Source organism: Symphalangus syndactylus, chromosome 7 (assembly GCF_028878055.3).
Source record: "Symphalangus syndactylus isolate Jambi chromosome 7, NHGRI_mSymSyn1-v2.1_pri, whole genome shotgun sequence".
NCBI classification, from domain to species: domain Eukaryota; kingdom Metazoa; phylum Chordata; class Mammalia; order Primates; family Hylobatidae; genus Symphalangus; species Symphalangus syndactylus.
Window position 1 is genome coordinate 119,071,519 of NC_072429.2, and position 25,465 is coordinate 119,096,983.

General features: G+C 38.9%; 1 protein-coding gene across 5 annotated transcripts in view; it reads left to right on the forward strand.

Annotated features, from left to right (window-relative positions):
* Nucleotides 1-25,465, forward strand: part of COL14A1 (collagen type XIV alpha 1 chain) — a 309,275-nt gene that overhangs the window by 235,691 nt on the left and 48,119 nt on the right. For all 5 annotated transcript variants that reach the window (XM_055287135.2, XM_055287134.2, XM_063643521.1 and 2 more), the window contains 4 exons: nt 14,910-14,963; nt 18,818-18,913; nt 20,407-20,460; nt 20,818-20,871. In XM_055287135.2, the coding sequence (XP_055143110.1) occupies nt 14,910-14,963; nt 18,818-18,913; nt 20,407-20,460; nt 20,818-20,871 (258 nt within the window). The remainder of the gene's footprint in view (nt 1-14,909; nt 14,964-18,817; nt 18,914-20,406; nt 20,461-20,817; nt 20,872-25,465) is intronic.

Here is a 25,465-nt window from a genome sequence, read left to right on the forward strand (position 1 = left end):
CCAAGTCTAGTACTCAATAGCTATTTTTCTGCTCCTTTCTCTCCTTCCATCCTCCACCCTCAAGTAGGCCCCCGTGTCTGTTGTTCCCTTCCTTGTGTCCATGAGTTATCATCATTTAGCTCCCACTTATAAGTGAAATCATGTGGTATTTGGTTTTCTGTTTCCGTGTTAGTTTCCTAAGGATAATGGCCTCCTGCTCCATCCGTGTTCCCACAAAAGACATGATCTTGATCTTTTTTATAGCTGCATAGTATTCCATGATGTATATGTACCACATTTTCTTTATCCAATCTGTCACTGATGGGCATTTAGGTTGATTCCATGTCTTTGCTATTGTGAATAGTGCTACAATGAACATTCATGTGTATATGTCTTTATGATAGAATGGTTTATATTCCTTTGGGTATATATGCAGTAATAGGATTGCTGGGTTGAATGGTTGTTCTGTTTGTAGCTCTTTGAGGAATCACCACACTGCTTTTCACAATGGTTGAACTAATTTACACTCCCACCAACAGTGTATGTGTTCCCTTTTCTCCACAACCTTGCCAGCATCAGTTATTTTTTTACGTTTTAATAATAGGCATTCTGACTGCTGTGAGATGGTATTTCATTGTGGTTTTGATTTTCATTTGTCTCATGATCAGTGATACTGAGCTTTTTTCATATGCTTTTTGGCCACTTGTATGTCTTCTTTTGAAAAGTGTCTGTTTATATCCTTCTTTTGAAAAGTGTCTGTTATCTCCTTTGCTCTTTTTAATGGGGTCATTTGGGTTCTTTTCTTGTAAATTTGTTTAAGTTCCTAATAGAGGCTGGATATTAGACCTTTGTCAGATGCATAGTTTGCAAAAATTTTCTTCCATTCTGTAGGTTGTCTGTTTACTCTGTTGATAGTTGCTTTTGCTGTGCAGAAGCACGTTAGTATAATTAGAGCCCATTTGTAAATTTTTGCTTTTGTCATGATTGCTTTTGGTGTCTTTTTCATCATGAAATCTTTGCTCGTGCCTGTGTCCTGAATGATATTGCCTAGGTTGTCTTCCAGGGTTTTTATAGTTGTGGGTTTTACATTTAAGTCTTCAGTCCATCTTGAGTTACTCTTTGTATATGGTGTAAGGAAGGAGTCCAGTTTCAGTCTTCTGCATATGGCTAGCCGGTTATCCCAGTACCATTTATTGAATAGGGAATCCTTTCCCCATTGCTTGTTTTTGTCAGCTCTGTTGAAGATCAGATGGTCATAGGTGTGTGGTCTTATTTCTGAGTTCTGTATTCTATTCCACTGGTCTATGCATCTGTTTTTGTACCAGTACCATACTGTTTTGGTTACCATAGCCCTATAGTATAGTTTGAAGTTGCATAACATGATGCTCCAGCTTTGTTCTTTTTGCTTAGGATTGCCTTGACTATCCAGGCTCTTTTGTGGTTCCATATGAATTTCAAAATAGTTTTTTTCTAGTTCTGTAAAGAATGTTATTGGTAGTTTGATAGGAGCAGCATTAACTCTGTAAATTGCTTTGGGGAGTATGACCATTTTAACAATATTGATACTTCCTATCCAAGAGCATGAAATGTTTTTCCATTTGTTTATGTCATCTCTGATTTCTTTGAGCAGTGTTGTAACTCTCATTGTAGAGATCTTTCAGCTTCCTAGTTAGCTGTATTCCTAGGTATTTTATGCTTTTTATGGCAATTGTGGGTGGGATTGCATTCTTGATTTGGCTCTTAGTGTGGCTGCTGTTGTTGTATAGGGATGTTAGTGATCTTTGTGCATTAATTTTATATCCTGAAACTTTGCCAAAGTTGTTTATTAGCTGAAGGAGCTTTTGGGCTAAGACAATGGGGTTTTCTAGATATAGAAGCATGTCATCTGCAAACAGGGATAGTTTGACTCCCTGTCTTCCTATTTGGATGCCTTTATTTCTTTCTCTTGCCTGATTGCACTGGCCAGGACTTCCAGTACTATGTTAAATAGGAGTGGTGAGAGAGAACAGCCTTGTCTTGTGCTGGTTTTCAATAGGAAATGCTTCCAGCTTTTGCCCATTCAGTATGATGTTGGCTGCAGGTTTGTCATATATGGCTCTTATTATTTTAAGGTATGTTCCTTCAATACCTATTTTATTGAAAGTTTTTAACATGAAGGGATGTTGAATTTTATCAAAAGCCTTTTTTGCATCTATTGAGATAATTGCATGGTTTTTGTCTTTGATTCTGTTTATGTGATGAATCACATTTATTGATTTGCATATGTTGAGCCAACCTAGCATCCCAGGGATGAAGCCTACTTGACTGTGGTGGATTAGCTTTTTGGTGTGCTGCTGGACTCAGTTTGCAAGTATTTCGTTGAGGAATTTTGAATTGATGTTCATCAAGGATATTAGCCGGAAGTTTTCTTTTCTGTCATGGTGTCTCTTTCAGGTTTTGCTATCAGGATGACGCTGACCTCATAGAATAAGTTGAAGAGGAATTATTCCTCCTCAATTTTTTGGAATAGTTTCGAAAGGAATGTTACCAGCTCTTTTTTGTACATCTGGTAGAATTTGACTGTGAATCCACCTGGGCTTTTTTTAGTTGCTAGACTATTTATTATGGATTAAATTTCAGACCTTGTTATTGGTCTGTTCAGGGAATCAATTTCTTTCTGGATTAGTCTTGGGAGGGTGTATGTGTCCAGGAATTTATCCATCTCTTCTAGGTTTTCTAGTATGTGTGCATAGAGGTATTTGTAGTAGTTCCTAGTGGTTACTTTTATTTCTGTGGGGTCAGTGTAACATCCTCTTTGTCATTTGTAATTGTATTTATTTGAATTTTCTTTCTTTTCTGCTTTATTAGTCTAGCTGGTGGCTTATCTATCTTATTAATTTTTTCAAAAAACTAACTACTGGATTTGTTGTCTTTTGACTGTTTTTCATGTTTTGATTTCCTTCAGTTCAGCCCTGATCTTGGTTATTTATTGTCTTCTGCTAGTTTGGGGGTTGGTTTGCTCTTGCTTCTCTCATTCTCTCAGTTGCGATATTAGGTTGTTAATTTGAGATCCTTCTAACTTTTTGATGTGCATGTTTAGTGCTGTGAATTTCTCTCAACACTGCGTTAGCTGTGTCCCAGAGATTCTGGTATGTTTTACCTTTGTTCTCATTAGTTTCAAAGAACTTCTTAACCCTGCTTAATTTTAATTTTTTATATATCCTGAGATTATGTTAAAATGTTCAAAATATTAGAACTGTTGTCTTCCTATTGGCTTGTTATGTGAATCATTGTGAATGAAACAATTTAACTTCAGTAATGCTTTTTACTTCAAGTCTGATTTGTCTAATATTAATATAGTTTCAATATTTGTGTTTTGGATTTTGTCTAATTTTTTAATTTTTTTAATTTTTTAATTTTTAATTTTTTAAATTATTATTATATTTTAGGTTTTAGGGTACATGTGCACAATGTGCAGGTTTGTTACATATGTATCCATGTGCCATGTTGTTTTGCTGCCCCCATTAGGTATATCTCCTAATGCTGTCCCTCCCCCCTCCCCCCCCCACAATAGTCCCCAGATTGTGATGTTCCGCTTCCTGTGTCCATGAGTTCTCATTGTTCAATTCTCACCTATGAGTGAGAACATGTGGTGTTTGTTTTTTTGTCCTTGCGATAGTTTACTGAGAATGATGTTTTCCAGTTTCATCCATGTCCCTACAAAGGACATGAACTCATCATTTTTTATGGCTGCATAGTATTCCATGGTGTGTATGTGCCACATTTTCTTAATCCAGTCTATTGTTGTTGGACATTTGGGTTGGTTCCAACTCTTTGCTATTGTGAATAGTGCCACAATAAACATACGTTTGCATGTGTCTTTATAGCAGCATGATTTATAGTCCTTTGGGTATATACCCAGTAAGGGATGGCTGGGTCAAATGGTATTTCTAGCTCTAGATCCCTGAGGAATCGCCACACTGACTTCCAGAATGGTTGAACTAGTTTACAGTCCCACCAACAGTGTAAAAGTGTTCCTATTTCTCCACATCCTCTCCAGCACCTGTTGTTTCCTGACTTTTTAAATGATGGCCATTCTAACTGGTGTGAGATGGTATCTCACTGTGGTTTTGATTTGCATTTCTCTGATGGCCAGTGATGATGAGCATTTCTTCATGTGTTTTTTGGCTGCATAAATGTCTTCTTTTGAGAAGTGTCTGTTCATGTCCTTTGCCCACTTTTTGATGGGGTTGTTTGTTTTTTTCTTGTAAATTTGTTTGAGTTCATTGTAGATTCTGGATATTAGCCCTTTGTCAGATGAGTAGGTTGCAAAAATTTTCTCCCATTCTGTAGGTTGCCTGTTCACTCTGATGGTGGTTTCTTTTGCTGTGCAGAAGCTCTTTAGTTTAATTAGATCCCATTTGTCAATTTTGGCTTTTGTTACCATTGCTTTTGGTGTTTTAGACATGAAGTCCTTGCCCACGCCTATGTCCTGAATGGTATTGCCTAGGTTTTCTTCAAGGGTTTTTATGGTTTTAGGTCTAACATGTAAGTCCTTAATCCATCTTGAATTAATTTTTGTATAAGGTGTAAGGAAGGGATCCAGTTTCAGCTTTCTACATATGGCTAGCCAGTTTTCCCAGCACCATTTATTAAATAGGGAATCCTTTCCCCATTGCTTGTTTTTGTCAGGTTTGTCAAAGATCAGATAGTTGTAGATATGCGGCATTATTTCTGAGGGCTCTGTTCTGTTCCATTGATCTGTGTCTCTGTTGTGGTACCAGTGCCATGCTGTTTTGGTTACTGTAGCTTTGTAGTATAGTTTGAAGTCAGGTAGCATGATGCCTCCAGCTTTGTTCTTTTGGCTTAGGATTGACTTGGCGATGCGGGCTCTTTTTTGGTTCCATATGAACTTTAAAGTAGTTTTTTCCAATTCTGTGAAGAAAGTCATTGGTAGCTTGATGGGGATGGCATTGAATCTATAAATTACCTTGGGCAGTATGGCCATTTTCACGATATTGATTCTTCCAACCCATGAGCATGGAATGTTCTTCCATTTGTTTGTATCCTCTTTTATTTCATTGAGCAGTGGTTTGTAGTTCTCCTTGAAGAGGTCCTTCACATCCCTTGTAAGTTGGATTCCTAGGTATTTGATTCTCTTTGAAGCAATTGTGAATGGGAGTTCACGCATGGTTTGGCTCTCTGTTTGTCTGTGATTGGTGTGCAAGAATGCTTGTGATTTTTGTACATTAATTTTGTATCCTGAGACTTTGCTGAAGTTGCTAATCAGCTTAAGGAGATTTTGGGCTGAGACAATGGGGTTTTCTAGATATACAATCATGTCATCTGCAAACAGGGACAATTTGACTTCCTCTTTTCCTAACTGAATACCCTTTATTTCCTTCTCCTGCCTGATTGCCCTGGCCAGAACTTCTAGCACTATGTTGAATAGGAGTGGTGAGAGAGGGCATCCCTGTCTTGTGCCAGTTTTCAAAGGGAATGCTTCCAGTTTTTGCCCATTCAGTATGATATTGGCTGTGGGTTTGTCATAGATAGCTCTTATTTTGAGATACGTCCCATCAATACCTAATTTATTGAGCGTTTTTAGCATGAAGGTTGTTGAATTTTGTCAAAGGCCTTTTCTGCATCTATTGAGATAATCGTGGTTTTTGTCTTTGATTCTGTTTATATGCTGGATTACATTTATTGATTTGCGTATGTTGAACCAGCCTTGCATCCCAGGGATGAAGCCCACTTGATCATGGTGTATAAGCTTTTTGATGTGCTGCTGGATTCGGTTTGCCAGTATTTTATTGAGGATTTTGGCATCAATGTTCATCAAGGATATTGGTCTGAAATTCTCTTTTTTGGTTATGTCTCTGCCAGGCTTTGGTATCAGGACGATGCTGGCTTTATAAAATGTGTTAGGGAGGATTCCCTCTTTTTTGATCGATTGGAATAGTTTCAGAAGGAATGGTACCAGTTCCTTCTTGTAGCTCTGGTAGAATTTGGCTGTGAATCCATCGGTCCTGGACTCTTTTTGGTTGGTAAGCTATTGATTATTGCCACAATTTCAGAGCCTGTTATTGGTCTATTCAGAGATTCAACTTCTTCCTGGTTTAGTCTTGGGAGGGTGTATTTGTCGAGGAATTTATCCGTTTCTTCTAGATTTTCTAGTTTATTTGCATAGAGGTGTTTGTAGTATTCTCTGATGGTAGATTGTATTTCTGTGGGATCGGTGGTGATATCCCCTTTATCATTTTTTATTGCATCTATTTGATTCTTCTCTCTTTTCTTCTTTATTAGTCTTGCTAGCGGTCTATCAATTTTGTTGATCTTTTCAAAAAACCAGCTCCTGGATTCATTAATTTTTTTGAAGGGTTTTTTGTGTCTCTATTTCCTTCAGTTCTGCTCTGATTTTAGCTATTTCTAGCCTTCTGCTAGCTTTTGAATGTGTTTGCCCTTGCTTTTCTAGTTCTTTTAATTGTGATGTTAGGGTGTCAATTTTGGATCTTTCCTGCCTTCTCTTGTGGGCATTTAGTGCTATAAATTTCCCTCTACACACTGCTTTGAATGTGTCCCAGAGATTCTGGTATGTTGTGTCTTTGTTCTCATTGGTTTCAAAGAACATCTTTATTTCTGCCTTCATTTCATTATGTACCCAATAGTCATTCAGCAGCAGGTTGTTCAGTTTCCATGTAGTTGAGTGGTTTTGAGTGAGTTTCTTAATCCTGAGTTCTAGTTTGATTGCACTGTGGTCTGAGAGACAGTTTGTTATAATTTCTATTCTTTTACATTTGCTGAGGAGAGCTTTACTTCCAACTATGTGGTCAATTTTGGAATAGGTGTGGTGTGGTGCTGAAAAAAATGTATATTCTGTTGATTTGGGGTGGAGAGTTCTGTAGATGTCTATTAGGTCCACTTTGTGCAGAGCTGAGTTCAATTCCTGGATATCCTTGTTAACTTTCTGTCTCGTTGATCTGTCTAATGTTGACAGTGGGGTGTTAAAATCTCCCATTATTATTGTGTGGGAGTTTAAGTCCGTTTGTAGGTCACTCAGGACTTGCTTTATGAATCTGGGTGCTCCTGTGTTGGGTGCATATATATTTAGGATAGTTAGCTCTTCTTGTTGAATTCATCCCTTTACCAGTATGTAATGGCCTTCTTTGTCTCTTTTGATCTTTGTTGGTTTAAAGTGTATTTTATCAGAGACTAGGATTGCAACCCCTGCCTTTTTTTGTTTTCCGTTTGCTTGATAGATCTTCCTCCATCCCTTTATTTTGAGTCTATGTGTGTCTCTGCACGTGAGATGGGTTTCCTGAATACAGCACACTGATGGGTCTTGACTCCTTATCCAGTTTTCCCGTCTGTGTCTTTTAATTGGAGCATTTAGCCCATTTACATTTAAAGTTAATATTGTTATGTGTGAATTTGATCCTGTCATTATGATGTTAGCTGGTTATTTTGCTCATTGGTTGATGCAGTTTCTTCCTAACCTCGATGGTCTTTACAATTTGGCATGTTTTTGCAGTGGCTGGTACCAGTTATTCCTTTCCATGTTTAGTGCTTCCTTCAGGAGCTCTTTTAGGGCAGGCCTGGTGGTGACAAAATCACTCTGCATTTGCTTGTCTGTAAGGTATTTTATTTCTCCTTCACTTATGAAGCTTAGTTTGGCTGGATATGAAATTCTGGGTTGAAAATTCTTTTCTTTAAGAATGTTGAATATCAGCCCCCACTCTCCTCTGGCTTGTAGAGTTTCTGCCGAGAGATCAGCTGTTAGTCTGATGGGCTTCCCTTTGTGGGTAACCCGACCTTTCTCTCTGGCTGCCCTTAACGTTTTTTCCTTCATTTCAACTTTGGTGAATCTGACAATTATGTGTCTTGGAGTTGCACTTCTTGAGGAGTATCTTTGTGGCGTTCTCTGTATTTCCTGAATCTGAATGTTGGCCTGCCTTGCTAGATTGGGGAAGTTCTCCTGGATAATATCTCGCAGAGTGTTTTCCAACTTGGTTCCATTCTCCCCGTCATTTTCAGGTACACCAATCAGACGTAGGTTTGGTCTTTTCACATAGTCCTAAATTTCTTGGAGGCTTTGTTCGTTTCTTTTTATTCTTTTTTCTCTAAACTCCCCTTCTCGTTTCATTTCATTCATTTCATCTTCCATCACTGATACCCTTTCTTCCAGTTGATCGCATCAGCTACCAATGCTTCTGCAATCTTCGCGTAGTTCTCGAAACTTGGCTTTCAGCTCCATCAGCTCCTTTAAGCCCTTCTCTCCATTGGTTATTCTAGTTATCCATTCATCTAATTTTGTTTCAAAGTTTTTAACTTCTTTGCTATTGTTTTGAATTTCCTCCCGTAGCTCAGAGTAGTTTGATTGTCTGAAGCCTTCTTCTCTCAGCTCGTCAAAGTCATTCTCCGTCCAGCTTTGTTCCGTTGCTGGTGAGGAACTGCATTCCTTTGGAGGAGGAGAGGTGCTCTGCTTTTTAGAGTTTCCAGTTTTTCTGCTCTGTTTTTTCCCCATCTTTGTGGTTTTATCTACTTTTGGTCTTTGATGATGGTGATGTACAGACGGGTTTTTGGTGTGGATGTCCTTTCTGTTTGTTAGTTTTCCTTCTACCAGACAGGACCCTCAGCTGCAGGTCTGTTGGAGTTTGCTAGAGGTCCACTCCAGACCCTGTTTGGCTGGGTGTCAGCAGCGGTGGCTGCAGGGCAGCGGATTTTCGTGAGACCACAGATTCAGCTGTCTGATAGTTCCTCTGGAAGTTTCGTCTCAGAGGAGTACCTGGCCGAGTGAGGTGTCAGTCTGTCCCTACTGGGGGGTGCCTCCCAGTTAGGCTGCTCAGGGGTCAGGGACCCACTTGAGGAGGCAGTCTGTCCGTTCTCAGATCTCCACCTGCAAGCTGGGAGAACCACTACTCTCTTCAAAGCTGTCAGTCAGACAGGGACATTTAAGTCTGCAGAGGTTCCTGCTGAATTTTTGTTTGTCTGTGCCCTGCCCCCAGAGGTGGAGCCTACAGAGGCAGGCAGGCCTCCTTGAGCTGTGGTGGGCTCCACCCAGTTTGAGCTTCCTGGCTGCTTTGTTTACCTAAGCAAGCCTGGGCAATGGCGGGCTCCCCTCCCCCAGCCTCGCTGCCACCTCGCAGTTTGATCTCAGACTGCTGTGCTAGCAATCAGCGAGACTCCGTGGGCATAGGACCCTCCGAGCCAGGTGCGGGACACAATCTCCTGGTGTGCCGTTTTCCAAGCCCATTGGAAAAGCGCAGTATTAGGGTGGGACTGACCCGATTTTCCAGGTGCTGTCTGTTACCCCTTTCTTTGACTAGGAAAGGGAACTCCCTGACCCCTTGCGCTTCCCGGGTGAGGCAATGCCTTGCCCTGCTTCGGCTCATGCACAGTGTGCTTCACCAACTGTCCTGCACCCACCGTTTGGCACTCCCTAGTGAGATGAACCTGGTACCTCAAACGGAAATGCAGAAATCACCCATCTTCTGTGTCGCTCAGGCTGGGAGCTGTAGACTGGAGCTGTTCCTATTCGGCCATCTTGGCTCCACCCCCATTTTTTAATTTTCTAATTTGTCTAACTTGCATGTTCTCACTCCAGCCAGTTGGAAAGGGAGAAAATGGTTGAGGATAGCATTTGGTTTTCCTTCAAGAACAACACCCAGGGTATATGCAGCACCCTTTCTCTCATATTCCGTTAGCCAGCACTTAGTCATAAGGTCATACCTACTTGCATAGGATTCCAAGAAATCAAGTCCCTAGTTGGGTGGTTATGTGTTTAGTTAAAACTCAGAGGATTGTATTATTACTAAGAAGCAGTGGAAATGAATGTGAGGACAATTAGCAATCTCTGTACAACTGTTAAAACTATCTTTTTTTTTTTTTTTTTTTTTTTGTGAGACGGAGTTTTGCTCTTGTTGCCCAGGCTGGAGTGCAATGGCGCAATCTCAGCTCACTGCAACCTCCGCCTCCCAGGTTCAAGCGATTCTTCTGCCTCAGCCTCCCGAGTAGCTGGGATTACAGGCATGCACCACCACACCAGGCTAATTTTTTGTATTTTTAGTAGAGAGGGGGTTTCTCCATGTTTGTCAGGCTGGTCTCGAACTCCTGACCTCAGGTGATCTGCCTGCCTTGGCCTCCCAAAGTGCTAGGATTAGTGGCGTGAGCCACCGCACCTGGCTGAAAACTATCTTTTAAAAACATTTCAGATGTCAGAAATAAAAATATTTCAGATGAACAAAAACTAATAATTTACCACCAATATTCTCTCATTAAGGAAAATGCCTAGGACATAATTTAAAATAAAGAAAAATGATACCAGGAGAAATTATGACCAAAGAAATAGCAAATATATGGGCAAATCTTAACAAATATTAATTTGTAACATATATATTTTCTTCATGTTTTATTTGTGACATTTCAATGTCTTTATATTTATATTTTAGATATTTCTCTTTAAATAGCATATGCCAAGATTTTGCTTTTAATCCAGTTTTACAATCTTTCTTTCATAGTTTAGTCCATTCTGTTGGTTGTGATAACTGACCTATTCTGATTTACATCCACAACTTCAATTTTACTTTCTTGGTTTTTCTTAATTTCTTAATTTTTGCTTTTTTATTTGTATTACATATATATTTCTTGCTTGAGATTGTATTTATTTTTGTCTTTAACTTTGCTTTTTTTGTATTCCTTTTTTCCCCTCCACTAGTTTGGAAAGTATACTCTGTAGCTTTTCTATTAATAGTTAAACCCAGAAGTTTTTACCAGATATACTTAGCTTAACAAAGTTTAAAATAATCACTATTTCTTTCCTTCTTTGCCAGTATGATGAGTTGGAATTCTTTTATCTTAGATTGTCCTCTTAATAATTTATGTGCTCTTACTACCCAGTATTTTAATACTGTTTTTAACATTGCAAATTAGATGTCTTGATTATTATTATTGCTTGTGTGAGCTCTAAAACATAAACTTTCCGGCAAGCCTCAGCCATCTTTCCCATCCTTCCTGAAGGCAGTTTCAGTTCACATGTATACTATAGTTTTTTATTGTTTCTTTCTTCTTGGTACTTAAGAGTAGAGTTCTTAATTACAATAGTGTTTTAGCCGGCGTTAATACATGTTTATAGTGGAAGGGTTTTCAAGTTTTTTCATCTGTAATATGCTGGAACAAGTCATAAAATATTTATCTGTGACCTAAACAGCAAACTTTCTAATGGAGAGAAGCAGCAAAGATGTGAAAGGGAAGGGTTGAGCTTTGATTTGGAGGGGGAAAAAAGATGTAAAATGAGAAAAAAGCAATTGAAATTTTATATTTCAAAAATTTCAAATAAGGAAATTTTGTATTCTAAATAAAGCATAATAAACTAAGAAATAGTATCTTGAGCAATATGTAATAAATTCTGTTTGATGATTGAACATACTTTGATTGTTTTCTCATTCATGAATTTACACAGTAGTATAAGTAGTATAATGTATCAATAAAACTAAAGGATCTATAGGAAGGCCTGGATAGAAAAATCATATTCTCTTTGCAAAAGCTAACCCTCTCATTGAAAAAATGAGTGTTTTCATCCACAAGTATCTGTTGGATTCTTGTCATATGCCCAGTGACAAGGGTTAAGGATGAGGTGGAAAGTAAGTTAGAAGTATAAAATGGCCCCTGGCTTTTAGACATGGTGCCTTTGACATGAATATCTGTGAGATAAACAGTCTTGATTATTATTATTGTAATAAAATCTTCAGTTGAAGATATATTTGAATATATATTTGAATAAAATCTTCAGTTGAAAACAAATCATTTAAGATGCACAAACAAAATTAAAAAGTTGTGACAGACTGGGTATATTAACTGGAATAGACTAGGTTGCGAGAAACAGAAAATTTAGCTAACACAGTAGCATAAACTATGAGGACAATAAGACATTTATTGTTTGCGCAATAAAAGGTTTAGAGGCAGATGGTCTGAAGAAGGCAAATGAGGCTGCTAGACAACTTCATCAAGGACTTGTGCTTGCTCGAGCTTTCCATGTTGTTTTTCTTAGGTTTGCTGCTTCTTGATCAAATTGGCCAAAACTGCTTAACACAATGATTTCTGGTTGCTAAGAAAAGCTGAGAAAACAAGTATCTGTCTTTTTTGGCCTTCATCGTAGGGATAAAAGGGAGAAGGGGGTCAGAAAAGGCTCTTAGGTAGCCAGCCATAGTGTCTGACACACTGGGGGGAAAACTATAATGAAGCATGTATGGAAATCTGATATATGGCACTTGATATTGGCATTGCAGATCAAGTAGAGAAATGATTGATATTCAGTGATGGTGCTGGGACATTTGGTTTTCCATGTAGAAAATATCTACAAACAAAAGTATATATAACATCTAAGTTTGTGTAAGTACACTCCATGATGTTCACACAACGACGAAATTGCCTAACAACACATTTCTCAGAATGCATTTCCATCACCAAGCAATTTATGACTTCATATGAAGAATTTCTACTCATTAAAGAGAAAGAGACATGTAACCCAATAGAAAACTGAGTAAAGTGTATAAATAGACAGTCACAGTGAGAATAAATGCAAATAGATAAACTTACGAAAAGATACATAATCATAATAGTTTTCAGGGAAATGCAAATTAGAACAAGAATAAGGTTTTTTTTAGCAATCAGCTTGATAAAAATGTAAACTTTGGTAATATTCAGGGTTGATTAAGATTTAAGGAAACAGGGACCCTCTTAAACTATTGGCAGATCTATAAACTGGCACAGTTAGTACAATTTGATAATATAGCTGCAAATTTATCAACTTTCACTTACGATTCTACTCTTGGTATCTTCTTCTGAGAAATAGTAACAGTTTTACTTAAGGGATATGTAAGGATGTTAATTGAAGAGTTTTAGAAATTTGTTTTAATTTTTAATTTTTTGAGACGGAGTCTTACTCTGTTCCTTAGGCTGGGGTGCAGTGGCATGATCTCGGCTCACTGCAGCCTCTGCCTCCTGGGTTTAAGCGATTCTCCTGCCTCAACCTCCCAAATAGCTGGGATTACAGGCCTGTGCCACCACGCTCAGCTAATTTTTGTATTTTTAGTAGAGATGGGGTTTTACCATGTTGGCCAGGCTGGTCTCGAACTCCTAACCTCAAGTGATCCACCCGCCTTGGCCTCCCAAAGTGCTGGGATTACAGGTGTGAGCCAGGGCGCCCAGCCTGAAGCATTATTTAAATGGCTGAAAATTGTGGGAATAAAACTACTTAAATTTCCAATAATAGAAGAATGGCTAAACAAACTCTTACATATCCAAGGTTCAGACAACTATGCAACAGTTAAGAATGAGTTAGATCTATGTGTGCTATAATAAAAAATCACTAAAGCATATTAAGTTGAAGTCATAACTATGTAAAAAGTGTGACATCACATATTTAAAACATACACAGCAAATAATACAGTAATACTATAGGCAGTATTTTCTATAGATACACATGCACATAAATAAAATTACATTTTGTAATTGTATTTTTAAAATCTGGAAGATGAGCAACTAATTGATAAAAAGGAAGAGTGCACGTAAATGTGTTTTTAAAAAGCTGAGGAAATTTTAAAGATCATCTGACCCGGAGTTTTCTTAAGTGATACAGTGTTCTGCTAATAGTGTACAGAATCCCTTTCAGTAATCCTGGACATAGCATTATATAAATTGGAATCACACAGGGAGAAAGTTATTCCGTTTTCAATCATTTTTCAATCCTTCTGCTCAGGTGAAAGATAAATTCCGTCTAGTGCCCACATGTTCCTCCTAACACTTATTCGTCTCCCTTTTTATCAAAGAGCAAACTCTTGGCTCACAGACTTCAATAGAAACAGAATCTAGCTAAATTTTTTTTTTTTTTTTTTTTTTTGAGAGGGAGTCTCGCTCTGTCACCCAGGCTGGAGTGCAGTGGCGCGCTCAGTTCACTGCAAGCTCTGCCTCCCGGGTTCACGCCATTCTCCTGCCTCAGCCTCCTGAGTAGCTGGGACTATAGGCGCCCGCCACCACGCCTGGCTAATTTTTTTGTATTTTCAGTAGAGACGGGGTTTCACCGTGTTAGCCAGGATGGTCGCAATCTCCTGACCTCGTGATCCGCCCGCCTCTGCCTCCCAAAGTGCTGGGATTACAGGCATGAGCCACTGCGCCCAGCCAATCTAGCTGAATTTAATAGCACTATTTATAGTGTATTGATTTCTAAGATTATCTTATAGTTTTAGCAAGTGATACTTTTTCATTTACTGTAATGCTATATTTGCTTTTAAAATAAGTGAAATAGTCAATTAAGATATTCAGTAAATACACACATGTGTTTAGACACATATGAACATATATATACAGGGAGTATATATACATATATACACATATTATGTTTGTAGATATGTATCTATATAAAGAAAACTGCTATTAAATAATAGTCTAGATAATATGGCAAAAGTTTTGAAGGGAAATATGAATGACACCTTTCAGAAAGATGAAACTAATTGTCCTTTTGCTGTGTAAATAAAGAAAATTAGGTTGTTGCTACTTTCATGTGCTTTCTACAATTTAATTGGATCATCTCAAAGTTATGTTTTATATGTTATATATGTATGTTTTATAACATATCTAATTTTGATTAACAGTGTATTCTTTGGATCATTCGTAATGGTAGTCTTCTATAACCACTAAGTAAATAAAATCTTACAATTTTTCAATATTTAAAAAGGATTTGGCAAAGAAAGTTTTCCAAAACCATGAAATCGTCTGCAGCGCTGGGGCTGGGTGGTGAATTTCCAGTTAAGGATCATGATGAATGTATACTATTACATAGTGTGTTAGCCTTTACATAAAATAATAATAAGTTAATTCATACTATTAAGGAAAATGAATGAAATACACTGTTTTGAAATTTGTCTTTGAGCTAATACTTAACATCTGTTTGCCAGGGTGGTCCGGGACTCCGAGGACCAAAGGGCCAGCAAGGTGAACCGGGTCCAAAGGTAATGTGCATGTTCTCTCTCTCTCTGTCTCATCTCTCTCTCTCTCTCTCATAAATAGCCATCATTTTGGAGCTAAGTCTGACTTATTTCACCTTTGCAATGTAAAGTTCCTTATATTTTTATGAAAATTGTGCCTAACCCTTCTTCCTTATTTTAAAAGACTATGCTTTTAATCAAAAAGAATATTTAATAACTCAGTGAAAAGAAAGGCTTCTGGGTCAGAAATAAGAATGTCAATGTTCTGAGTGGTTTAGTCTCCAAGGTAGTTCTTTCAGAATTTGTACATTCTTCTCTTCCTCTACCTACAACAAAAACATATCTTTAGAGGAATCATGCAGAGCCACAACTTGGCATCAGTCCTTTCCAGGTAATTTCTCAGGTTTTGGATTCCTCCTCCTCCACTGCACTATATATAATCAAACACACAACTCTGTTTTTCATTCTTACTGCCCAGGGTCATCAAATATGGTGGTTCAGGTTGTACACTGTACAAAGGCACCCGCCAAGAGACCAAGCCATGCCAAGCCATGTCAAGGAACACGTTTTTCTACTTTGCAGAAAGGCATCCTGAGGACTGGCAGAAGCCCAGTCACTGATGGAGTTCAGGCCTCACCATCTTCTCTCCAGCTCTTGGCAAATCTTCTAACTGGTCTTCTGTCCCAAGTGGCTTAACATTTCGATTGATTCTTCACATCTGCCCCTAGATTAATTTCCTTAAAGTCTATGCTGGATCATATCATACTCTTCAAAAACCTGCAGTCACATGCTGTTGCCTTCAGAATACCGTTCACCCCTTTGCCGAGGCATTTAAGGCCCTTTATAACTTGACTCCCATCTCATTTTCACCACGTTGCTCCACATGTTCTCCTCTCCATCCATCTTGCTTGACTTACTGCTCAATATGGTTTCTTATTAAATTTACATAACATTTATTCATGGGGAGGAGAACATTGCAAGGCTTTTTACCATAAAATTGGAAACAGATGAAGCAAGGTAGAAGAAAATATTGGGATAAAAAATAAGTACATGAAAGAAGGCCAAAGACAATTAATCAGGTACTACCCAATTCAAAATTCAGACCATAAGATGTCTCCTTTTTTGTTTGTTTTGTTTGCTGGGACAGACTTGAGGTATCTTACTTGGCTCCGTCTTTTATGGTGCTGTAAGAAGGGCAGTAGTTGGAGGCCTCTTCTCAAGAAGGGTGCACTGGATCTTCCTCAGTTTCACCCAAAGGCAATGCCCCTCTGCTCCTATAGATTCTAGTTCCCTCCTCCCAATGCCTCTATCAGCATGACCCCGGTGTTTTCTAACATGATCACTGGATGATCATTCTAATCATGAAGATAAATGAGTTCGTAGATGTTTGGTGATCCCAAGACCCACCCATTTCCTCCAATTATCCATTCCCATAGGATGCTACTGATATGGTTATTTCTGTATGACGATTTTGATGAATCACAGATCCAAGTAAGTAGTGGTTTTTGGAAAAAGTCTTATTGGACAAAGGACGTTGACATGTCCACCAATGTGGACAGTGCGGGAGTAGATACCTTCCATACAGAAGCCCCAGTATGTATTATTTTTTATTTTGTTGCAGCAAATAGAGAATAAGAATTTGGAAGGACAAAGCAACCCTCTTGTTGGTCTCTCCTAGTCATTTTTGCCTCATATTTTACAGGATAAAATGGGACCCCCTACTTTTTGCCCTTCTACTCTATTTGCAATTTCTCGATAATATATTATTAAACTCAGCCAGGCGCAGTGGATCATGCCCGTAATCTCAGCACTTTGGGAGGCCAAGGCAAGTGGATCACCTGAGGTCAGGAGTTCGAGACCAGCCTGGCCAATGTGGTGAAACCCTGTCTCTACTAAAAATACAAAATTAGCTGGGTGTGGTGGTGGGCACCTGTAGTCCCAGCTACTCGGGAGGCTGAGACAGGAGAATCACTTGAACCTGGGAGGCGGAGGCTGCCGTGAGCAGAGATTGCGCCACTACACTCCAGCCTGGGCAAGACAGAGCAAGACTCTGTCTCAAAAATAAATAAATAAATATTATTGAACTATTATATATTAAAATGATATATTATTAAACCATTGTAAATACTAAGTAATACATAAAAATTTCCTCCTTGCCGCCTCCATCGTATTTTTAAAAATCCAGCTCCCTCCCTCTCCCTTCTTATGCCATGCTCCTTGTAAGAATAGTTATCACTCAGTGCTTCCACACGCTCACCTCCCAAAGAATTCTCAGTCCACATATGCTTCCTCTTCCTCTGTGAGTCCTGTGAAAATTCTCTCATAAAAGTTCCTAATTACTTGCTTCTTACCAGTTCCATAGATTAGAGTTTAATTTTTCTTGAGATCTCTACAAAATTTAACACAATCAAACACTTCTTTGTTTGAAAATTTCTCCTCCTTTGGCTGTTTCTGTACCACAATACCATTCCATCTTCAGCCTCTTCCTAATTCTCGGGCTTTTTCATTTCAGATTCTTCCCCAGGTTTCTCTTCCTTTCCCTTCCACCTGATTATCATCTCATTTTTATCCACGTTCTATTTCACTCACTCAATACATTCTCCTTAATAACCTCACCTATAAATATATTTTCAACTACTCCAAAATCCATCCTAGCACAGACCTTGCCTAACTCCTTGGCCTGCTGGACATTTCCATGTGGTTTGTCCCAAGCACCTAAATCTTAACAAGTGTTAGTCTACACTCATTATCTACCCACACTTTACCCCACAATGCCTTTTTTCTGTACTCTTTGTCCCAAGTAACAGGTTCACCAATCTCACATCTAAGATGATACCCAGATGTTGGAGGTCCTAATTTAATAAAAGAATAGCTTTAGTTGAGGATAGGTAGGTTTTTGGGTCTAAGATTTCTTACATGGTTTAGTTTTAGTTAAACCGCAACAAGATCCAAGCTACAGAAGTAAGGGTTACAGAAATAAGGGTAAAAGGGATGTCTGATCCTGAAAAGAAAGGAAGTAAAATAGGCTGGGAGTGGTGGCTCACGCCTGTAGTCCCAGTACTTTGGGAGGCCGAATTGGGCAGATCACCTGAGGTCAGGAGTTCAAGATCAGCCTGGCCAACATCGTGAAACCCCATCTCTACTGAAAATACAAAAATTAGCCACGTGTGGTGGTGCATGCCTGTAATCCTAGCTACTCGGGAGGCTGGGGCAGGAGAATCGCTTGAACCTGGGAGCGGGAGGTTGCAGTGAGCTGAGATCATGCCACTGCACTCCAGCCTGGGCAACAGAATGAGACTCTGTCTCAAAAATGAAAAATAAGAAAAGGAAGTAAAATAATACTAAGCCTAGGGAAGGTCATTCAGTGGACATTGAAGGAGTTATAATGTGATGGCAGCATCAAAGTGAGGAAGAAAGTGGAGGCTAGGTGCAAAGTTCTCAATAAATGCAGAGGAGTCCGCCTGAGGTAGGTGGTTGACAGTAGTGAAGACAGAGAGAATGTAGTTCATCTGGATGGTGTGAACCTTCCCAGACTAGGAGGGTGGTCTTGAAGCACTTTTACTTATAAATTTGTTATGGAGCGTGGGGGGTCCTATTACTTACATAATTGGCATAGCACTTTTATTTACAGAAGCAAAAGTAGTAATGATAATAATAAAGTTGCAGCAATCCCTGTGTGTTTACTCTTATGGTTTACTGATGACATTTTGCCTGGAAGGTAAATCATTTGAGGCTTGATGTCTTGCTATCCTGAGTATTTCCTATCTTGGGAAAAACTATATAAGAAAATAAATTATAATTGTCCTAAGCAGAAATATTTTCTAGATGTCAGAGAGTCTAACTTACTTTTAGGATGATATTTCTCTGTTGCCTTCCAGGGACCAGATGGCCCTCGGGGTGAAATTGGTCTGCCAGGACCTCAGGGTCCACCTGGACCCCAAGGACCAAGTGGTCTGTCCATTCAAGGAATGCCCGTGAGTTGTGTTCATTCAGATGAGTTTTATTGTTATCTCTTTTCCATGAGGTTACAAAGAATGAACTTTTGTCTTCTGTGTCTTAATAATGAACCTCAGTCCCTTTGAAAGCAATGATGGAGTGTCATTTCACTAGTTGTGCCCTTAGCCATTTTTTTGTCCAATGATGAAGGTCTTTTAACAAATAAGTACATGCATACTTATTGGAGATAAGTCCATCCACAATCATTGTGTCTACAGAGGAAGAACAAAGCTTAGCATGTATAGCCCTTTTTCTCGTTTAACTAAATTCTTAACGGATGTGATAACATTCAGAAAGTAACAAATGTTATACAAATTTAAGTTTTTTCATTATGTGTAGTAACTGCCGATATAAATTAATAAAAGCCATTTATTCATGATCCTTATCTCAAATGGCATCAAAGTGCAGTTTATGGACAGTGAGAGTTTTAGATTTTTAGATGGTGTACCTTATATAGCTACATTTCTTTGAAAAGTCATTTTGTACCATTGAAAAAAAAATTTAATTCCATTCGCCGATCTTCATTAATCTTACTATAGGGGTCTAGATTTAAGAATAAAACCAATTCTTTAATTCATATTTGAAGCAACCAGATCCTTTTAAGCACAATTTTTGGCAATCTTTCTGCACATATGATTGTGTCTGCCTAGCTGAGCAGTTTCTCCTACAGTGTTATTTTTACATTTTAGGAAGCATTAACATGCCAATTTGTGTAATTACTACTAATAATAAACATTGGTTGAGGTCTTACTACATGCCAGATTCTGTGTTTGCTTTTCCCTTCTTATATTCCACTTAAGTATGTTTCTAGCCAAAACAAAACAAAACAAATCTACATAGATATGGGATTGTAAAATCCAAGCCGTAAATAATACTGAAATATTCAAGTCCGCCCTACATGTATTTACAATATTGGCCTTGCCATATTAGACTGTATATTCTATGTTAAAACTATGCTGGTATATAAATATTCAGCTCCATAGGAATGTTTACATAAATGGCATAACATATGTGGAAAGTGAAATATATTCTGTTGGCCGGGCGCAATGGCTCATGCCTGTAATCCTAGAACTTTGGGAGGCGGAGGCAAGCGGATCACCTGAAGTCAGGAGCTCGAGACCAGCCTGGCCAACATGATGAAACCCCATCTCTACTAAAAGTACAAAAATTAGCCAGGTGTGGTGGCAGGCATCTGTAATCCCAGCTACTCAGGAGGCTGAGGCAGGAGAATAGCTTGGACCCAGGAGGCAGAGGTTGCGGTGAGCCAAGATCGTGTCACTGCACTCCAGCCTGGGCAACAAGAGCAAGACTCCGTCTCAAAAAAAAAAAAGAAAAAGTATACATATATTCTGTTTAGACGTTAGTGCAAACGCAATTTACTGTGGGAAATATTTAAATAATGAGAGAGGGAAAAGAGAACTCTAAGAATTTACCTATGTGAACTTAACTCTGTATACTTTTGGATATTCAGGGAATGCCAGGAGAAAAAGGAGAGAAAGGAGATACTGGCCTTCCAGGTCCACAGGTATTATTTTTATTTTTTAAGTCTATTGCTGTCAGTCTACAACTTTGCCAAGGGGGAAAAAAAAGCTGTAGCTTCTGAAGTCAGTTGTGATCGTGGTAAGTGTTTTCCATATTAAAGACTGCCTGCATTCACTTACCCTAAGCCCCTTTTGAGAGTCACACTGATGTTCCCCAGGTGGGCTCTGACAGGGAACATTCTTTGCCCATGAATAACTTCTAAGTCTGAATTCTAGGTTACAAAGGGTTCACCATTATGCTCTTAGGTTTGTTTGGAGGCCTTCATCTATTTCAGGGAAGCTGGGTGAGCGGATGACTCATTCCTGTGAACCTGACTCTTTTTTGTCCCTGTTCTATATAGGGTATCCCAGGAGGCATTGGTTCACCAGGACGTGATGGCTCACCAGGCCAGAGGGTAAGGTCTTGCCCAAGGTTGGTTTTTAGCAAAGTAGTGACCTTTTCACCAGTTCACTCTTATTTTTGACAGGCTTCTATGTAAGGGAGTCAAGCCAGTTTTTGCTTTTTGTTTTCTCCTGTTTATGTATATTCCACCTATCCTGCGTCTGTTTCCCTTCACTGACATCTTCTATGTTCATTACTTTGTCAAACCCTAGGAACTTTCATCAAACCTTCCCAAATTAGCACATCCCTTTCCGAGTGCTCCCATAACCTGCGTATAGTTTATTGTGTACATTGGTTTAGTAGGTTTCTCCAGTTCTTTCAGATCCTTGAGGCATAAATGTAAAGGAAATAAAGAACCATATGAATTAAAATTTAAATAGAATGGCTTTCTGTAGTATGGCTTACATGGCAATCTCCATTTATTTAATATAGTTCAATTATTGGTTCTTTTCATCTGTTCAAGTGGACAGCAGTACAATAAAGTATAAAGATGTTCAGGAAAGGGATACACTGACATCTGGTATTTGTTTAGTCAATAAGGTTTTACTGAACCAAGTTTGAGGTTCTTGTTCTCAAAGAGTTTATAGTTTATTGGGAAGAAATATAACTAAATAAGAAACTTTTATTACACGCTATAATGGGAGCAGAGCCCTGTGAGAACACAAAGAGTGGATAACCAAGCTAGACTTGGAGGCTGGAAGAAGACTTCTCAGAGGAAGTACCATCTAGGTCGAGTCTTGATGGAAAGATAGAAGTCAGCCAGGTGAACATGGAAAGGAAAGCTATTGCAAGCAGAGGGAACAGCATATACAAAGAGGTAGAGGCAAGGGAAGGTGGGGCATTTCCAATATTGTACATCGTTTAGTATGGCAGGAGATTAGAGTAATTGTGTGTGTGTGTTGAATGCATGTGCACACATACTTAGGTGTGGGGAGATTGTTAAGAGATGAAGTTAGAGAGGTAAGCACAAATTCACTTAAATAATCTATTTTTTCCAACTAAGGATTTTGAACTTTAACATGAAGGCGCGGGGAAGGAAGTCATTAAATTTTCAGCAAGGGACACAGAGGCTGGTCTTCCTTAAACTGTCACTGACTTAGACATGTGAGCAGCTTCACAGTTTCTCTCAAGACTGGATTATATAGAGTGGCGACCACTTAGATTCAATCCAGTGAAGGACAGCACATCTGGTGTTCACTGGTGTTTTTGGTCAAACTTACTAGGTTAGCAAACAAATGACTTGAGCACTCACTTCTCTACTCAAACAAGGCTTGCTTTTAGCTCAGGGTAGCTATACTGTTCAAGAATAATGAAATTGTTCTTGTTTTTTCTATAGAATGTAGATGTGCAACCCTTCTACTCCCCCCCCCGCTTTTTTAACACCAAACTTTTGTTTGCCTAAAATCTCAGTGTCGTCTCTGTTCATCAAATGGAATTACTCAGTCAGTGAAATATGTTTAGGTGAATGTATCTAAAGAAGGCCTTCTGTAACAGTTAGATTTATGTAGCGTTCTTGTACATGTGGAAGGAGCGTCTAGAAATATTTATATATTTTGGCAAAGGCGTAGGCTAAGATCCTGTGTGGTTACACACCTGGATTCCTTCGTGATTCCTGAAGTTCTGAAAATGGCAATTCTAAAGATTTAGTTCGGTGAGTTTATTTGATTTATCTGTGCATGAAGTCCAATCTTGGCAAAGAACTCACAAATCAAACATGTTGGATTAGTGTTTGAATCATTTGGTTTTGGAATTCTTTCTTTTAACACCAATATACCAACACAGACTTTTTATAAATATTTTGCTATCCCTCCAAACGTGTGTTCCTCTACAGGATTAAAAGGCTTACAGCTGTAATAAAGTGATAAGATATCTGTAATTAGATTTTATTTTCCTTTCTCTTCCAATCTGGAGGTCAAACTTTTAGAGTATGTCTGATTCTTAATTTGAAAACATGTTAGATGGAAGTGGGCTTGCTTTTCCAAACTGGATTTCCAAGGATGCTCATTCTTTATTGGGCCATGTTCAAAGAAAAGATCATATGAATCCTGTGATGATCTTTTAGAAGAGATATTTGAGGGCAATATCATTTCAATGTGCAACACAAGGGGATGCCAGTCACACAGAATAAAACATAATGGTGCCCCTGAAATTGTGTAACATGGCTGCCTTGCTTGAGGGAAGGACCACATATTTTTAATCAATCAGCCATGTCTTAATTGAGCACATATAATATGCCATGTGCTATGCTCAGCCTGGAAAGAGTTGTTCATTACTGCCTACAGAGAAGAATCCAGAAGAGAGAACTTCAGTGGCAGAGGGAAAGAGTTTATGGACTGTTTACCTAAAGGAGATGGAAGGAAGGGATAAGAGCATGGCTGTTCCCTGGGGCCAGAAAGACAAAAGGGTCTTCTCAGTGACAGTAGAGAAGGAAAGAAGAAATGAAGGATGGATTAAAAACGGCTATTTAGGTGGCTCTGATCTGTTCAGTCAACTGATCTGAGGGCTTAAGGATAGTAAAGTTCTAACACAGTTAGATATTAATAATTACTGGGCAGGATTGTAAGGTAGGAGGCCCGGGACAATTTTCATGGTGGGAGACAGACCTTGGACACGAAGCACCCCAGAAGACATGCTGCATCGGAGGGCCAGCTCTCCTTGGTTCGGCAGTGGGAGAGGAGGTGCTGTTTGTAGAATAAGTACAAACACCTTGCAATTATTCCTGCTCCACCTCTGGCCATTCTAAAAGGCAAAGCTGCATTTGGGGAAAAAAATAATTACAACAGTAACAACCGTGGCATAGAAAGAGAGCAAACGCAGGATGATGAGACTTACTGCTGAAATGACTGAGAAGACACTTCCAGAAAACTCCCCATTCAGGCTCCACTGTCCAAAAAATCAGGAAAGCAAAGCTTTTTATTTTCCTCCACTCTGAGCACTGAAGTCATTTAATGTTACTGTGCCTTTATTTCCCCGGTCCTGTGAGTAAGGCCTACTCTAGAGAAAGGAGGAGGAAGCTGCAATAAACATTTTCAATGATGTTCAATCGGCACTTTTAGCTCCTTGGACAGTGTAAGGAGTACATGAGTGTGGTGTGCAGTAGGAGTGGTGGGCTATTCCTTACTGCTCATTTTTCTTCCTTTTATATCTTTGCCTTCTCATTTACTTATTTTAATTTTAATTTTTAGAGATAAGGTCTCCCTCTGTGGCCCAGGCTGGAGTACAGTGGTGCAATCATGACTCACTGCAGCCTCAAACACCTGGGCTCAAGTGATCCTCCCACCTCAGCCTACCAAGTAGCTGGGACTGCAGGTTTGCACCACCATGTCTGGCTAGTTTTTTTCTTTTATTTATTTATTTATTTTTGGTAGAGATGGGGGTCTTGCCATGTTGCCCAGGTTGGTCTCAAACACCTGGCTTCAAGTGATTCTCCTGCCTCAGCATCCTAAGGTGCTGGGATTACAAGCATGAGCCACAACACCTGGCCAAATCTTTGTCTTCTCTTATTGACAGCCACAAACTTAAAGCGCAAACCAGGTGCCATCACCTTGACTGAAAGCTTAGGGAAAGGTTAGCACCCCTTTCCTGAAGCTGAAGCCAATAGTACCCCTGAATTTAGCCTAGAAGGAGAGAGATCTTAACAAATAATAAAAAGGAAAAGATGAAACATCTTTTCTTCTAATGTTTCTAGCTTATTCTGGCTTTTCCCAAGGAGAATCTTTGACTCTTAGAGGTAGCTCTTATTCAACTGTGGGCCTGAGGCCATAAGCAAGTCCGGTAAAAACTGGACTTCTTCACTGAACAAGTTGCAGCCTCTTGCTAGGCAGCCAGTAGAGTACAGGACCACACTTTAAAAAGCAATAGTGCAAGTTCATATTTCACAGCCAAATACATTGAGGCATTCAGTTTTCATTCCAGGTCATTCCAACAGAAAGCATTTTCGTCTCATCTTTCATTTGCACTGTAAATCTTGTCACTGCTGTCATCTCCTTCCTCTTCTTTTCTTGGTATCTGTGACTTCAGGACCTATCCTGTGATCTTTGAGCTCCTCTAATATATGGTGGTTTTCTCTGTCCCCACCCTAGACATCAGGGTGGTCCTCAGGAAAACTAGGAAGAACAGGCAAGACATGGATTACTTCATGTTTCCAAGCCCTCACTTTCCTCAGCGGTAAAGTGGAAAAAATAATATTTGACTGCAGAGAATTGTCATGGAGATTAATTCATATAAAGCATTTCTCTATAAAAATGTGATTTTAGCTAATATTAGTATTCACTATTTTCAAGGTAAACTTAACAAGTCTGGACATTTATAATATTTTATAAGGCTTGTACTTGACATGTCGAGATGCCTTAAAAGACTGAAGAAATACAAAAATTCTTTTTTTAAAAGCAAGTTAAAATTTTTTTTGTTGGATTTCACCTCACAAGGACACCAGAAGCATGCTTCTAGATTATGCAGGTTTTATGTCTACAAAGGACATATTTGTGATGAATATCCCATTTCATCAAAACTGAGTTAGACTTGAAATGCACTTGAGAAATTGAACTTGAGTCAACTATCTGGATTTAATTTTTATCGTAAGTGTTAAGCAGTGATGAAACATTTAT